Below are 17,820 nucleotides of genomic sequence, written 5' to 3' on the forward strand. Positions count from 1 at the left end.
AAGTATTGAGAGAAAATAAAGGGTATATTGCACATGAGTGTATATTGCACGCACATGCTGTGTCAGTGTGTGTTATTACCTGCAGGACCAGTGTCTGATATCCTATATTAACACCATGTTATATTCACAGTATCAATGCTAACAGACAGTAGACGGCAGATCCTATCTGACTCTGGAGGCTACCAATAATATGAGAAGTAAATAGGTCAAAATGTAGGTCAAATAAATACACAGACAAGTACAGTTTAACAAACATCCCAAATGATATGAAATGTATAACAATGTAGCTAAAGAAAAGCTAAGCCACCTATATAGACTAAATAAACATTTACGAACAACATATCTGGCCTTTAACTATAAGAGTGAAGTATGTGAATGAAGCCAATGTGTGATTCTTTACTGACGTCACTATTGAAGAAGAATCACAAGGAGAGTTGAAGAGGTTGATCCTGATGAGTATACCGTTAGATCGTTTTGTGTTCAACAGATACATTCATATACAACTCAGCTATCAGATGTAGTTTCTGTATTAAAAGTAAGATTTATTTTAGACTTGGCATTTAAATGGGAGTCAGTGATTCAGTCATGTGTTTTTCTATCTGTTTTAATATTATGGGTCATGCTGAATTTTCACAGACTGTTTAAAATTCATTTTTTTGAGATAATCTTAAAAGCGATAGGTGTTGCTAACAAATGTGTGCCCAAAGACTAAATAGATTAGATTTAGCAGGATAAGTGACAATTAAATAAAGTTTGTTTGGATTGGTTTTAAGTCCTAAAATCTGGTACTGACATTTGTGAAAATATCTAACAGTACAACTTTTAACATCACATAGAAATAGTCAGATTGCTCTGAAGATGGAGGTGATATTCTATTCATTTTCACGTTCACACAGTCTGTGATTTTTGCCGGCCGTCTTTCCTGCAACAAACTGTATTTCCTTTCTCCTGTAATATGACTTGATCGCTTTAAACTCCGCACACTGAGCTCTGATTGGTCAGCAGGCGGTGCTTTCACTGACTTGATCTCTTAGCCCGCAACCTAACCTGTTCCGGAGCAGGTTAGCCGCTCAGCACAAGTTACCATGGAGATCTAGCCTGCTAAGAAGAGAACCAGCGTCGTAGAACCGGAAACCGGGAGTTTTCCCTGAAGTTAGCCGCTGAGCCAAAATCCGGCTTCGTCGTACAGGCCTCTGCACAAAGATACATTTAGTATGATAAGAACACCTCCCTTCTCAGAACACTGCTGTTTCAGGCACAAATGGGTTTTATTCATTTCAAAGGAAGCTATAAATATACCAGGGTAGGAACATGCTAATTTGATCCAACCTCACTTTATTATCAAGGCATTCATTCACTAAATAATGTCGGTGTATATCATCCTATTCTCCTCTCACTGTAACATCGTACGTGTGTCTCAGTTTCCAACCAGCCTCTCTTCTCTTCGTCCTGCAGGTTGGCTGCGCTGGCAGCCAGGAGAGGAGAGGGCAAGATGCCTTCTCCATCTTTCACCCTCGATGCTCAGCTGAGATTCCATGACAAATGGCTGAAGATAGACCTGCAGGTATGTGAACATTAAGGAGCAAGCACAGGCAAAGAACAGATGCAGAGGCCAGCGTGATATTTTGAGGTTTCAGAAAATCTGCGTATTATTCATCATCTTTGCTTCAGCTGAGAGACTGCACGTTTCATCTTTTTCTGCTTTCTAAAACGACTGTTGTTGGTCACTTTGTTTTGGAAGAAGCTCCCTGTGAATGGCTGTGAGTCTGCGCTGCATTGTGTTTGTGACAAAGTGGAATGATGAATCTCTCTCAGCCTTAACGTCACTGATAGTCAATGTTTCATTTTTTCAAAACATTGTTCTGTGACACCAGAAGGTGAATGCATATCACGCTGGAGCCCTGCAAGCTGCATCAAGCCTCCTGCACGGATGATGGTTGTTTTCCTGAGAGACGTGTATCCTGTAATATTATAGACAGTAAAGGACTAGGTATTAAAACGGATCGACTGTATGTTGTGGAAAACACACTAATGTTGGTTGTAATTATGAGCTCTTTTATTCATCTCGGTAAACACCGCTGTCTCTTTCTACAAAACGAGTGCGGACAGAGTTCAAACTGAAATCACTTTTCAATTGGCTGAGGGCGTCATGCGTTTCTCACAGTGCAGAAGACAGCTTCAGTGTTATGCCTCTGGTCTGGTGCCCTCTGTGAGCAAACATGTGGACATTTTAAGATATTGGATCCTTGAAAGCAGCGGTTGGCTTTCGACTCGTGAGTGTTTCTCAGGATCACGACACCCATTTTTACACAACAGCCGCTGTATCTGTGAGTAAGTTGGGAGGCCGGAGGTAAAGCCGCTATTAAGAACTCTGCCTTCATATATATTTGATATTAGTTTGTGGGTGTAAGGCTTCTGTCCTTGGTTATGGAGACGGCACAACACATTTCCTTTCATGGGTGGAAGACATTGTTGGATCCAAATGGGACTGAAGTACAGGGAAATTAGTCGTGTAGAAATGGTTATTCTGTGGGACAATTTGACACAAATCAAAATGTGGGTGTGATTATATTGTGCTGCTTTGATAATAACCTGTGTGTATACTGTATGTAGAGTTAACTAAGAAAACTGTGATGAAGAAGAGTAGAGCACTTCAGTGCCATTCTGAGGGACTTTTAATTTAAATCTGTATTTTTCGGCTACTTATTGTGGAGTCTCGACTGCACTGCAGGCAGTGGCGGCTAGTGGAAAATATTTTTGGTGGGGCTATTGATAGGGTGAGTAAAACATTTTTTTTGGGAGAAATGACCCCTTAAATTAGGACTTCTGGTGATGTAATGGCGCGTTTCCAGTGCGGCGCGTTTCCAGTGCAGCGTGGAGCTCGCTTTAATGCTGCGTTCAGATCGGACGCGATGAGAATATTCGCTTCGCTCTCAACGCTCCTATCGCATCGCTCTAGTCACTCGAGTTTTACCGCGGCTGCCAGCTGTGTTTACTCGCATCATTCAAACAAGACGCGCTGGATCGGGAGCTACGACTAAAACAACATGAACATATTTGACCGTGATTAAATTGTAATACACGTTTCTAAATGATGCCGACGTAACAACATACTGATACCGGTTAGTAAAAACCATGAATTAATGCTTTAACAAGTCTGCAGACAGACGGCAGGCGAAAAACCTTTTAGAATGCTTGTTCCCTGAATGGAGCTTGGCTAAGCTAACGCTATATATGCTCCGACCGTCCACACTCACAACAACGGCCTACAGACATAAATAAACCAGCGACTGTATTCTCCATGACACAGACAGTCTGTGGTTTGTACTTGTTTAACTTTTGTCTAGTTTCTGAACAGATCGTACCTGTCCCCGGCTGTTTGAAGAGCAAGCATGTGAAACAAAAGATAGCATTTACCTGTTTGCATCCAGCTAGCCATGTGAGAAGCCTTGTTGATACGTTTTGTCTTTTTCACGAGCCTGCTGTGATATATACAAATCGGGTTGGTCCGGTCCAAGGTCTTTAAGTATCAATTTATCTCCCAAACTTCTCCTTTCAAAAGGATTGGAGAGTAGCTCTTGGGCGGACCGAGGTTCCGGCGACTCCACCTGCACACCATTCTCATCCAAATACTGCGTCACCTTGGTCACTCACGAGTCTAAAAAACAACTCACGTCAACGCACGTAAGCAACATGGGCGCCAACCTGAGCGCCCACGTGACCAAAATATTTGACGGCGCTGATTGGCTGAAATTATGTTTTGGCGGCACAGTTTACTATTGAGACTTTTGCAACGTGCTGGTTGCTGCTGTTTGGCTCGGGGGCTCTGCCCCGTAATGATAAACTAATGCCATGGGCAAGGCCAGGCAGGAAACAGGTGACTTATCAGTAACTTTAGACATCGTAACACAATTTTAAACGAGATTGTATTGTAGATTATACATTTTTGTGATACCAATTGTATGATATTTACCTTGTTCATTAAAAATTAAAATATAAAATATATATATTTTTTAAATATATATTTTTTTATTTAATATTTATTTTTTATTTTGTATCTGGCAAGAGGTGGGGCGGCGCCCCTATGGGCCGGCCGCCACTGACTGCAGGTATCTGACAGCTGTAGTTACTTCTAGATTTATACTTCCGTACTCAAGTGAAATTGTGCATGTACACATCTGAGACTGCACCAATCTCTCCATGTTCAACTCACGAATGTAACTACCGTACTTTTCGGACTATAAAGCGCACCTGCATATAAGCCGCAGCAGCTAAATTGTCCGTCTGTCTTGCTCTCGTTCTGTCTCTCGGTTCCACTTTTACTTTGGCGCGCGACCTGTCTCACTCTTTTCCGGCCTCCAGCTTTTCCTGCTGGAGCCGCCGCTTAAAGGTGGCGGGCACGGACCGGTCATAGAGCCCATAGTGTTAAAGGTGGTTAATTTTACCTGTAAAATCCATAGATTTAGGAGGTTCCCTAGTGGCCGTTAGCGGTACAAAAAAATGGGGGAAAAAGTCGTGGTATATAAAACTAAATTATAACACCATTATTCTCAGTGGGTACCAGGAGTATTTAGAAAACGAAAATGTATTACAGCAAACATAGCAGCAGCAGTGATGGAAGAAGTATTCTGATTATTTACTTCAGTATAAGTACAGATAATATGGTCCTAAAATACTCGAGTAAAAGTCTTGGAAATGTTACTTAAGTAGAAGTGCAGAAGTATTATGAGCAAATGTACCTCAAGTATCAAACGTAAATGTTTTCAGCATACATATTGCCAGTATTATATCATTACAGAATATTACATTATCCAGTTTTTTTTTTTACGTGTCTAATATGTCTAATAATGTCTGATAGCGCGCGACGGTCCGTTTACGCCGGTTGTTAAACAGCATCGTTATGGGGAAATGCAAGTCTGCGTCCAAATGGTTGGAAGATAAGGAGGAAGGACAATCAATACTGTATATAGTCAATGTGAGGTGAAGTGTGTCGCCAAGGTAACCGTATGGAAAATGTATGGAAAGGGTCTTAAAAAAGGTCTTGAAAGGTTTTACATCTGACTTCAGGATTCCTGCATGTACCCTGATAAAACTTGTGCTGCGTTGCTGACTTTCGGTGTCTCTCTCTGTCTCTGTCAGCGGGCGTTCTCTCCGGAGGGTCTGAGTGAGATGTGGAATGAAATGGTGAAAGACGAGGAGATAACGTTCAGCGGAGAAGAGTCCGCTCACACAGGTATGTCTCACGGAGGTTTCAACATTCACCCTCCATGTTGTTTACCAATCCACACATGGCTGCTGTTTGTGACGGCACGGGACATTTGTACACACTGTCTAGGGATGATACATGAGCTGCTGACAGCGTTGGCATTTTAAAGGTTCAACGGGTAAATCCAAGTCACCTGATCCTTAGAATTAGCGGGCAGCATTTCCCCTCCGCTTCAGGGTTCATACCATCTCAATGTACTGTCATCTACTCATTAACAGCAAAGGAAGAATACGTAGAGCTGGTCAAAATAACATTGCTATTTTATAAACTTGAAGGGGGGGGTTGTGGCCTAAGCTAAAGTTAGTGTTATTGAGCCGCTGACCCTAGACTGGACTGTTGTGTACACTTGTATATATAGATTGTGTAACCGTTTATATTACTTGTCTGAAACCAAAGCATCAGAAGCGGGAAAACAAGCCGCACCTTTGATCTTTTTTTAGTAGATATCTCTTCAAAACAGTACTTTGCATCAACACCGTCCTATAACAGTTCTATCGTTAGATCCGTTGTAATCCTCTCAGGAAGAAGCCCTGCTCCCCAACAACTAAGTTAACCCCTCCCTTGTGGCTCTCCCACCTCCTGCACATCAACACACCCATCCGCACTCTCAGGTCTTCTTCTCCACCTCACTGCACTCCCCTCCGTTTAACCACCATGGGGTCTAGAGCAGGGCTATTCAATTGGCGGCCCGCGGGCCAAATCCGGCCCCGGGGGGATATTTACTGGCCCTTTGAGTATAATGTTAAAAAGTAATCAACTTTTAAAAAAAAAAAAAAATTTAAGATTTATTTTCTGGCCAGAGTGCCTTTATTCCAGAGAGGGTGTTCCATTGAGAGAGAGGGGAAGACATTGCCTGAAAACTTCAGTGGGCTCCTAAATGAAATGAAATGATGTTGATGGTTAAATCAGCTTCACATGTCGGCCTACTGAGTTCTGAACGTGTAGATCTATGAAGGCCTTGGGGCGATGTTGTTTGATTGAATTAAACACAATATATGCACTCCACGATGCTGTTGGAGTATTTACTGGATCTGAAGCTCTTAATAGGATTGCTCATATTTCAAGCCATCTTTTTCCCGGCCTCTTGCTTTGGATCATTTTCATCAACCGGCCCCATTCCAAACTAATTGAATAGCCCTGGTCTAGAGCCTTCAGCCGCTCTGCACCCCGCCTCTGGAACTCTCCCCCACCTGACATCCGCAACACTGACTCTCTCCCCATTTTCAAATCACGTCTGAAAACATATCGCTTCACACACACTGCATTGTCTTGTTTATGTCTCTTATTCTGGTGTTATGTATTGCGTATCTGGTTTTCTGTGTGTTTGTACGGCGACCTTGAGAGCCTTGAAAGGTGTCTATATAAAATAAATGAATTATTATTATTATGAACTTAAAGTACATTTGGCGGTTTAAGAGGCCCTGTTGTGCTTTTGGGGGGTTGTCCCTTTCCTGTAGTGTGTTATATAAGTTTGTGTGCATGTAAATGGTCTGCAAAGGCTAAAATGTCCCACACTACCCCCCCCATAATCAGCATAATAAGTCGTCTTTATTTCATTGTGTGTGCGTTGTTGTGTACATTCGTGTGACCATTGAACGATGGTTTGATTCGAATACCTCAATAGCCTTGAAGTTAAAGGTGGGGTAGGTAATTCACTTCAGAAACACTTTTTGTTATATTCCATGGAATGCTCTTAACATCCGATAGCAATGAATACATTAAATGCTTTGACAATAAATACATAAAAAAACATCATCAGTGGAAGCTGTGGCGCTGTAAAAAGCACGACCAATCATCTGAGCCGGCCTGGCTAAAGTAACTGGATGGCCTACCTGCCTGTCAGCCTTCCATCGGGGCACAAACTTATCTCGTGCCCTCATTGGTCATGTGCTCGTTCGTGTGTGTTGGAGGAGGGGCTCTGTAAGGAACTCTGAAGAAAGTGGTAGATTTTTTACGGTTGTGTATTTTCAAATTCTAGCGCTGGTTTCTCCATTCTTACCTACCCCACCTTTAATGTCAGATATTCTTTCTTGATCATTTCAGAGGATTGCACCGACTGCTTTGGAACTCAGAAAAAAGATGAACCCAACGACAAAGAGAAGAAAGAGGAGGAGGAGACGTCCACCTCCGTGCATCACTCCATCATCGAGACCTGGGACTGGGGCCGGCAGCCAAGTAGGAAGGCCACCAACACAAATAGAAACATCACACTATGTCCTCCTGCTACTACGACTGGCTGTTTTACGCCTTTCTGTTTCCAACCTTTCTGTTTCCAACTGGGGTAATGAATACCCCGCTGGGAGCTTTCACAACACGTAGATGAGGACTAGATACTGACCGTTTCAACACCTGGCCGCCGCCGCTCTGTGTTGATCAGTTTCACTGCTGATGAGTGCATGTCCTGCTGGCTGGCACGTGAGATGTGGAAACTGTGAAACGATCACTCTGTCTGCCGGTCTGATAGGGTATTTTTTACCTCGCAGTGTAATCTGGGGAGGCGTTACAATGCGGTCAACAGAAGGGTGGCATCCAGCGTAACATGGCCTTTAAATTATACCTCTGTTAATTTATGCTTTTTTGCAATACACTGAATATTCTAGTAGTCCCTGCAACATGTGTCGTGCAAAAAGCGGGAAATCACGTGTAAAATTGACATATTTCTTTATTTCAACCCGGCATTTGTAACCAAATCCATACAAAAACCTTATATAACAAGTTTCAGAATGTTTTAATAATTTACGTTTTACAATATGTCAACTTTTCAAATATCCAAACCCAACACATATATCATAGTCTCTCCCCCCTTGTTGTCGGGGTGGGACAGTGTCATGCTGGGGGGAGATAAGCTGAGGTGGGGGGTGGGGGGGGGTGTACATGCTCAGTGGATACAGGCTGCTCTAGTACAGAGGCTGGGGGTGGGGGGTACATGCTCAGTGGATACAGGCTGTTCTAGTACTGAGGCTGCGGGTGGGGCGGGGGGGGAACATGCTCAGTGGATACAGGCTGTTCTAGTACTGAGGCTGGGGGTGGGGGGGGGGGTACATGCTCAGTGGATACAGGCTGCTCTAGTACAGAGGCTGGGGGTGGGGGGTACATGCTCAGTGGATACAGGCTGTTCTAGTACAGAGGCTAGTCACCAATGGGGTGTTTTTTGATCGAGTGAAGCAGGAAGTCAGTCTGGTCTGATGTTCAGTGTAACTTGATGTCTGAACGGTTGCTATAGTTAGAACTGTAAACGTCTTCTTTTCCATATCTTTGTTCAAATATCTGCAATAATATGATGTAAGAAGTTCAAGCCCACATGTTGTTTTATAACGGGATGCTCTCAAAGAAATACCATCACCTCACCTGGTGCTTTAAGCTGCCTTCAAAATAAAACCACAACGCCTTCTTTATTAAATGAAAGAATGACTTGATAAACAAAAACAGCAAGACATTTTTTTAAATAATCAAATCAATGAATAGCTCCAACCTTTTAACTTGTAAGTCCAATGTGTTGACTTCTCTCTTCATTGGTGGTTCTTTTTGAAAGAGTTAATTAACCCCTTCACATTTGGCATTATCCAGGGCAAGCTAATTTTACCATGGGTAATTTATAATAAGTCCTGCGGTACATATCTGTCCTGACAGAGGAGCACAGCTGACCTCCGGCCGGTCTTCATGAAGCTTAAGTGGATTCAGAGCAGCTATTTTAGCTCGTCTCATCTTCCCTGCAGCACTGCTGTATGAAATCGTGACAAAGCATGTCTTCTCTTGAACAACATCCCAACAAAAGGCTGATTGTGAGAGTGCAGAACATATTGAATGGGGGGGATTTTTATTTACTTATTTCGAAACAGAGTACAAGTTGCCCTAATAAGCTCCAAGTGTCATGAGATCCTTTCTGGAAACAGTTATTTTTTTCCGTAAGAAGTAATAATGGGTGTAAAATAAGGTTGTGATGAATTCGTCTCCCTGGTTGCAGGTGAGACGGAGCTGAAGGACTGTCTGCTGGTGCTGGTGGACGATCAGCAGAAGCTCTCTGCTCAGATGGCTAAGAGCACTCTGTCTGCTCAGCGGCTCCGGCAGCGACTCGTCATCCTGGAGCGATACCTCATCTCTCTGAGCCACAGCATGATGGAGGAGAAGTACAAGGTCCGCTGGAAGGGGCCGCCCAGCCCCCCCCTGCCCGCCGCCGCCGACAATAAAAGGTAATGGTAATTGTGCGGAGTTAGGTGAGCCAGAGGAAGGACTGTGAGTGTGCATGAGGACAGAGCGTTCTGTAATGTGGAAGAAACCACGCTCAGGTTTGCATTTGGACCTTAAGGTAGATTCAGTTTGCAGTTAAAAGACAAGGCCTCCATTGTGACACACGTTTTAAAACAACAATGACTAATCCTTAAAAAGGTACCTCATTAAGTTTTATTAACCGTGCAGCCCTAGACAGGTGAGTGAGTGTGCTTGTGCCTCTACACCACATGTGTCAAACTCAAGGCCCTGGGGCCAAATCAGGCCCTTGGTGGATTTAATTTCGGCCCGCAGGATAATTTCTAATTACTATTAGATCTGGCCCGCCGGTATATTGCACGCACGCCTTCACTCCACCCTGAGGGTCTGCTCAGCTCAGAGCCTGAGCCCAAACATTGATGACCTTGCACCCAAGATGAGATGCCAAGTATCTGAACTAGCATCACAGAGCAGCACACTGAGTTTAATGGATGTTTCCTTCTGCACTTTCTCTCTCACGACAACAGGGCATGTTTGTTTTTTTCGTTGAGGGAAATTGTTTTTTGAAGCTGTTGTTGGCCTGTGGAGAAATGTACTCATAAGAAATGACTCTGGAAAAGCTGCAGATCGAGACATAAGAAATGAATGCAACTGATTATTTCATGTTTAATGCTGTTTTCATAGGCAATAATTTAAGCTTTGTTAGTTCCAGGTTTAATATGTGCAATAAGTTCATTTCAATAAGTTCTGCAATAAACATTGAACCAGTCCGGCCCTCCACTAGAACCCATTTTTTTTATTTTGGCCCACCATGTATTTGAGTTTGACCCCCCGGCTGTACAGTATATAGTTGTGAGGGCTGCACTTATTTTTATTTAAAATGTATATCCATTTTAAACGTCTATTGAGGTTTTTTCGATAAAGCTCTGAATGTATTTGACACACATTTTGTATAGCTTTACAACAGATCTAAACGTGTATATTAAAGCTGGTTCACTGCTGGTTGTTTTGCATGTGTATGGCCATAAAGAAATACTAGAATTAGTTGGCATTTTCCAAGTTTATTTTAAACAATTGTGCTCTTCAAGCTTCAAACTATTCAGTACAGCCCCAGAAGCTCTCTTGGGAAAAACCCGAGTATTTTCTAGGAAAGCTATGAAAAACAAACTAAAGCTGTAGATGAAACCAGTCCAGTAAAAACAGTTTGTAATGGTAAACACTGGCGCATTTCCACTGCAGCGCGTAGCACGGTTTAAGCGTGCCAAACCTGGGCCAACAACCGGGCTAAACTAGTGACGTGAGTGGCTACAACTACAATACTACATGAACATATGATGCCAAAGTAAGAACATACTGATACCGGTTAGTAAAAACCATGAATTAATGCTTTGACAAGTCTGCAGACAGACGGCAGGCGAAAAAAACTTTTTTCCGAATGGATGCTAAGCTAACGCAGTATATGCTCCGACCGTAACACTCACAACAACGGCCTACAGACATAAATAAACCAGCGACTATATTCGCTATGACACAGACAGTCTGTGGTTTGTACTTCTTTAACTTTTGTCAAGTTTCTGAACAGATATGAGGAGCTGTGAGCTTGAGTGCTAACAGCTAACGGCTCATGTTGGTTTTCTGTGGTTCGCATTGAAGATGACGTCACGGCTCCGCCTACACTGCGTTACTATAGTTACTGCCCCAGCTACTAAACTCAGAGCCATATATGGCGCTGAGTAAACTGTAATGGAAACGCAGTACAAAGTGAGACTGGCCTACCAAGGCCTAACTATACCGTACTAAGCCGTGCGAGGCCCTGCAGTGGGAATGCGCCATTATACTGTGTGTATGTAACTTGCTGGCTTGTTTGAGTTAAAGCCTACAGCCTGGTATCAAGTGCTCACTTTGTTTTCCTCTTCTTCACCCTCTCATGTTAATCTCTGTGTGTTCTGCTCTGTTTTTCAGCACTCGTCCTGCCAGTAAAGGAGTTGAAGGTTTGGCCCGAGTTGGCTCCAGAGCCGCTCTCTCCTTCGCCTTCGCTTTCCTGCGCCGCGCCTGGAGGTCAGGTAAGAGTTTCCTGCCTGTGAAGAAGTGCTGTCTGTGTTAGAGCCGCTGATAGCTGCTGTCAGAGTGATGGAGCGTCACGACACAGCTGTGGATTTACATCTTGCACCATGTCACACACTGCTCATAGTAAACAACCCAACATGTTTCTCAATGCTATGTTTGTAGCCTGAGCTTGTGATATCAGATAGATGAAGAGCTGCTGGGGTTGAGGGCTGAACAACATGGGAAATTATATTATTGCATTAGTTTGAACCGTTATAACGACTTTGTATTAGATTTGTTATTAGATTTTTCTATTTGTTTTCTGAAACAACTGAAAAATTTGATTAAAGTCAGATTTATTTAATTGTATTTCAGATTATTTATTTATTTATGATTTATTACATACATATTTATATATTTAAATTGTATTTCCTATATTTAATTTTGTTGTAAAATAAAAAATTAATCCCCCAGTATAAGTGAAGGCAAACAAAAAAAGCAGCAGTGTTTAAAAGTCCTTCCTGTTAGCATGTTAGCAGATGTACTGTAGAATGTGGTCTGATGTGAAGAGGAGAGCTGCCGGTCCTCAGGGACTGGGTTGGAACAAAAGAGCCTGTCTGCTCTCTGAAGCCTTCCTGTAACATGAATAACACACACACACACACACACACACACACACACACACACACACACACACACACACACACACACACACACACACACACACACACACACACACACACACACACACACACACACACAGCCTCTTCGCTCTATTCCTAGCACACACTAGGTCAGAGTGGTGAAACAGTTTTTAATTCACCCACCGCCCAAATCTTAGACATTAAGATTTTAGAGTTTCTTCAAGTGCAATAAGGATAGGGCTCGTTTTATCTCATTAGTGACCTGTTGTTTTAAGATGACTGTTTGTAAATGCATGCATGGATGAGCCCATATAATCAATAGGGATGTACTGGATGTGATTTTATTGAATTAAAATCCAAATTAAGCTTAACATGTCTATTTATATTTTAAAAGATAATCACTCTTTTTTCTAATTAGAACATTTACATAAAGTGATTTATACGATCTAAATAGACGTTTTATTCCGATGGTTATATGAATGTATGGTGCTCTTAGATTGCTGCAAGTCGGGAAAGCCATTGCATTAAAGGCTTTTAAAATTGTATGCAAACCTGTGAGTTTACTGTAACCTGAACCACTGCGTACCCTCCTTTTGCGCTCATGCTGGGTTTGACAAATTGTACATTTCAGATGTTTCCCCCCCTCCTTGTGGGGTAATCTGACCACTGTGCCTCGTATAAAACAGAAGAGTGCTTGGTGTGTTTCAGGGGACGATGCCGACCTGTGCAGTGAGCTGCTGCAGGAGTCTCTGGACGCCCTGCGAGCGCTGCCTGAAGCCACACTGTTCGACGAGGGGACCGTGTCATCCGTGTGGCTGGAAGTCGTCGAGAGGGCCACCAAATTCCTCAGGTTCGTTATTTACTCCTCAATCTCTTCAGCTGCTGCTAACCACAGACCTTATTTCAGACTAACAACACATTCAGAAAACCATTGGCTTCCAGGTGAGGGAACAGAAAGTGCTAAAATGCTGAATGGTATTTGGATTTTAGGACTCTTTTGTAAGATGTTTGATAATCTTTTGTGTTTCTCATGTGTAGTGACGTACATGGGAGTGCCAGCACCAAAGGCAACATTCCTCTGCAGGATCAGCATCTGGCGCTGGCCATCCTGCTGGAGCTGGCTGTGCAGAGGGGCACCCTGAGGTGACCTTCAACGCCTTTAACACCTTTAAACCCGCTCGCATGCCTCTGCTGACACCCTGCTGAAGTGCTCTCTGCTCACTGTGTGTGTGTGTGTGTGTGTGTGTGTGTGTGTGTGTGTGTGTGTGTGTGTGTGTGTGTGTGTGTGTGTGTGTGTGTGTGTGTGTGTGTGTGTGTGTGTGTGTGTGTGTGTGTGTGTGTGTGTGTGTGTGTGTGTGTGTGTGTGTGTGTGTGTGTGTGTGTGTGTGTGTGTGTGTGTGTGTGTGTGTGTGTGTGTGTGTGTGTGTGTGTGTGTGTGTGTGTGTGTGTGTGTGTGTATAGTCAGCTGCTGTCTGCTGTTCTGCTGCTGCTGCGCCTGTGGGAAAGCGGCACCAGAGAGATGGATAACGAGCGCTCCACCCAGGGAACCAGCGCCCCCCTGCTGCCCCTCCTGCAGCGCCTTCACAACATCCACAGCAGCAAGGAGGAGCCCGTCGCTGAAGAGGAGGCTGAGGTAATATCTCCCCCTCTCATCAGCGGTGCAGTTAGAAACCGAAGGGATGTTAGAAATGGAACACATTTTATTTTAACTAATTTTAATGCAACTTTAAGGCGGGGTAGATAATTCACTTCAGATACACTTTTTGTTATATTCCATGGAATGCTCTTAACACCCCGATAGCAATGAATACATGAAATGCTTTGTCAATAAATACATACAAACATTTCATCTGTGGAAGCCGTGGCGCTGTAAAAAGCACGACCAATCATCTGAGCCGACCCGGCTAAAATAACTGGATGGCCTACCTGTTATTTACAAACTTATCTCGTGCCCTCATTGGTCATGTGTGCGTTCGTGTGTGTTGGAGGAGGGGCTCTGTGAGGAAGTCTGAAGGAAGGGGCAGATTTTTTTCGGTTGTGTACTTTCAAAATTCTAGCGCACTCGAGCTGGTTTCTCCATTCTTACCTACCCCACCTTTAAACATAGGATATGAGAAGTACCCTCTTAAATGAAATGAAATCATTAGACTTAATTCACACTAACTAATCAAACTAAACTTTATTTATACGGCACTTTTCATACACAAAGGTAACACAGAATGCTTCACAAACCAAAAACATAAACAGTACACCAAAAAAACAAAAACAATACTAATTTGATTAATAAGAACCCTTACCAACACAGGATTGAATAAAACAAGAATAAAACGAGAATAAATACAAATAAGACATTTTCCTTTTTTTAAATAACTGCATTTTTCTACATTCTTTGAAGCAAAGTGTTCATCCCTGAATCGACAACACACAGTAAAACCTGCCTGTCGTCCTCTTCCTGTTTAAGATTCAAGCTAACGTGAACCTTGTGCTTGTTTGCTGTGATTCTCAGATCCTCACAGTGCAGATGAGTCCCAACGAGAGCTTCCTGCGCTACCTGACGCTGCCTCAGGACAACGACCTGGCCATCGACCTGCGGCAGACGGCCGTGGTGATCATGGCTCACCTGGACCGCCTGGCTTCTCCCTGCTGCCCCCCCCACTGCAACTCCCCCACATCACACAAGGTGAACTCCTCTTACCAACTCCGCATGGTTGTGATCAGGCATAGAGTACATGTAGCTGGATTACATCATCAGGACAATGTGTTCCCTTGACGTTACATATAAATGATGCCTGAATATGATTAATGAAAGGCAGGTTTTACTATGAAAACATTTTTTTACTCTAACCTAAATGTCTTGGTTTCTTATTTTCTAATATGGAACTATTATAAACAACTGTGAACATGCTGCTTCACACTGGGGTTACAATCGGACGAAGGAGAAGGTGGATTGTGAAAAAGGACCAGGTTTATGGTTAAGGGGGAGGTTCACAAAAACAAGCTTTGACAATTAGCCCCGCTAGGTCCTGAGGCGGCTCGGGGTCCGTGGATCACTGCAAGCGAGAGAGCAGAACCAGGTTACCAGCATTATACTGAGAGCTTCCCTGATCTGGTCTCCGGCCGAGCCACTCCCATCCCTCCAGCAGCCGGCGCCCTAACCACACCCCGCTGCCACAACAACTATTAAACATTAATGCAATTCATAATTAAAATAAATCTTCTTAGAAATATAAATATACAAAAAGTAAGCACAACAAGAACTTGACAAGTTACACATTTTTAAATATGTAATGTATCAGAATTTAAAGTTGAAGAGCTGCGCAATTTGAAACGAGAAACGTGTAAGCTTCACAGCTATTTGAATGAGGAACACGACAGTTAATCAATTCTCAAAGGTTGACCTTAATTTTCTCCGCAGTATTTGTGATGCTCATGTGTTTCAGCCCATGTGACAGATGTGTCCTCCTCTCTGCCCTCGTTTGTTGCAGGGCACTCTGCAGGAGGTGATCGCCTGGGGCCTTCTGGGCTGGAAGCTTTACGCTAACGTTAACGGGCCGATCCAGTGCAAAGCGCTGTCCAGCGTCGGGGTGGCTCAGATCGTGTGCTCGGAGAAGGGCTTCCTCATCCTGTCCAGCAGCGGTGCCGTTTACACCCAAAACTACAAGAGCACAACCCTGGTCAGTTCTGACACGCAGGTGGATTCTGTTTATTAACGCATTCTCAGTAGTAGTAGCTGATAGGGCTGCACCAATTGGAAAACATAGCGTATTGCGATTTTTTTTTTACTGATAGCAACTGTAACATTATATGATATATAACAGGGAAGATTTCAGCTTGTGATAAAGTCTCTCATCTTAAAGTCAATGGCCTTTATTTATACTTTATTCTATACTTTTATTACAGAAATAAGGTCAGTAAGCTAAAGAGATTTTAACATTTTATTCTATGACACAAAATAAGTCGGTAAATACCTCACTGGTGAATTAAAAAACGGCGGTTGCTAACAACTATCTAAATGAGACGACTAAACGTCATCACGCCCTACATTAGCCGCCTTTAGCTTAGCGATGGTGACGTGAAGTCATGTGACCGTGCTGTAGTTCCTTTATAGCTAATATATAGCTTTTCACTTCAGAACTCATCAAGTGGTGTTAATATGTCGAGATTATCCTGCTGAACAAAACGTGTAAGTATCGTTAACGTTTGTTTGACACAGAGATTATTTTCTACATAATCAAAAATCACACGGAACAATATTTTTGTGGTGGGATGCTAATTTCTGGGTCGATTTACAACAAGATCATTTCATCCCTGCTCCCCTCTATTGCACTACTCCACATTGCGATTTCATAACATTTGTATTTATCGTGCAGCCCTGGAAGCAGATCCTTTTATCTCTATTTTCGGCTGAAGATTGAGTTTCTTAATTTGTTGGTTTCAGGCTCCGATGCTGATCCACGGTCTGAGCTCCAGGAAGATTGTGAAGCTGGCGGCTCATCCTGACGGGCAGCACTACCTCGCCCTGTCCTCCAACGGGGAGGTGTTCTCCTGGGGCTGCGGGGACGGAGGCCGTCTGGGACACGGAGACACAACGTAAGCAACTTAAAGAAACCCTGCGGCTGTTTGATCTCTAGAAGATCCACCTAACTACGCGCAGTGGTAGACGAAGCACTCAGATAAAAGTACTAATACTCAAATACTCTCATACAAGTAAAAGTCTGGTCTCATTTAGACATGGTATATGTCCACAAGATAAAACGTCACCTTAACTCAACATACTGCTGGGAATTCTGCAAAATTGTACTAAAGTATTGAACTTAAAGTGTAATGCCTGCCAGATACGCCACTTTTGCATTGCCACCTCCACTATAAAATATCATTGATATGGAAGATTGAAGGTACCATTAGGCGCTTTCACACCGCTGTACCTTTCCCACAAAGGTTCATGAGAACTTAGTTCATGAGAACTCTTTAGTTCTCATGAACTAAGTACAGATCGCGTTCACACCGGAATAAGTCCCTGAGGGTGGATTAGGCAAATGAAGCCGCTGACGTCACTTCTTCTTCTGCTTTGGGTTTACTGGCAGGCCGCAAACAACTTCACGGCGTATACTGCCACCCAAAGTCCCCGGCCGGAAGTCCCCGGAGTTGGGGACTGGCTTCAGTAGAAGCTGCTGGGAGTCCCAGCAGCTTCTACTGAAGCCTTCCGAGTAAATCGCCAGAACGCCGACACCTCCTCATCTCCACCGCTCCCATGTTTTATTTTGTGTTGCCATAAGTTAGTCTCTCTGCGTTTCTGCACAGGGCTAATGCTAATAATGCTAATGCGAGGATAATAAAATGGTGGCTTCACAACACTTTTTGGGAGTTTTACGGGGCGTGGTTTGCAATCCGCCCAGCCAATCAGAAATAGGAACCTTTTTCTCCCAGAAAACTTCTACTTTTCCCACTTTACTTCCGATATAGTTCCGAAATGTCGCGTTCACACCAAAAAATCCGGAACAAAAATGTGTTGATGAGAACTTTTTTACCCCCTTTTCCGTCCCCTGTTAGGTACTTTCAAAAGTTTTGTGAAGCCGCCATTTTATTATCCTCGTATTAGCATTATTAGCATTAGCATTAGCCCAGAGCACAAACGCAGAGAGACTAACTTATGGCAAC

The 17,820-nt window shown here is 43.3% G+C and overlaps 1 protein-coding gene across 8 annotated transcripts in view; it reads left to right on the forward strand.

The window, feature by feature from the left end:
* The window catches only part of herc2 (HECT and RLD domain containing E3 ubiquitin protein ligase 2), a 102,450-nt gene that overhangs the window by 632 nt on the left and 83,998 nt on the right, over positions 1-17,820 (forward strand). For 6 of the 8 annotated variants that reach the window (XM_034081617.2, XM_034081618.2, XM_034081621.2 and 3 more), the window contains exons 2-12: positions 1,456-1,564; positions 5,140-5,233; positions 7,310-7,441; positions 9,231-9,456; positions 11,435-11,535; positions 12,871-13,012; positions 13,201-13,305; positions 13,624-13,795; positions 14,669-14,842; positions 15,648-15,854; positions 16,601-16,752. In XM_034081617.2, coding sequence (XP_033937508.1) covers positions 1,493-1,564; positions 5,140-5,233; positions 7,310-7,441; positions 9,231-9,456; positions 11,435-11,535; positions 12,871-13,012; positions 13,201-13,305; positions 13,624-13,795; positions 14,669-14,842; positions 15,648-15,854; positions 16,601-16,752 — 1,577 coding nt within the window. In that variant the 5' untranslated portion in view covers positions 1,456-1,492. The remainder of the gene's footprint in view (positions 1-1,455; positions 1,565-5,139; positions 5,234-7,309; positions 7,442-9,230; positions 9,457-11,434; positions 11,536-12,870; positions 13,013-13,200; positions 13,306-13,623; positions 13,796-14,668; positions 14,843-15,647; positions 15,855-16,600; positions 16,753-17,820) is intronic. The other 2 variants (XM_034081620.2, XM_034081624.2) reach the window with 1 other exon arrangement.

Source organism: Pseudochaenichthys georgianus, chromosome 4 (assembly GCF_902827115.2).
Source record: "Pseudochaenichthys georgianus chromosome 4, fPseGeo1.2, whole genome shotgun sequence".
In the NCBI taxonomy this organism is placed as follows: domain Eukaryota; kingdom Metazoa; phylum Chordata; class Actinopteri; order Perciformes; family Channichthyidae; genus Pseudochaenichthys; species Pseudochaenichthys georgianus.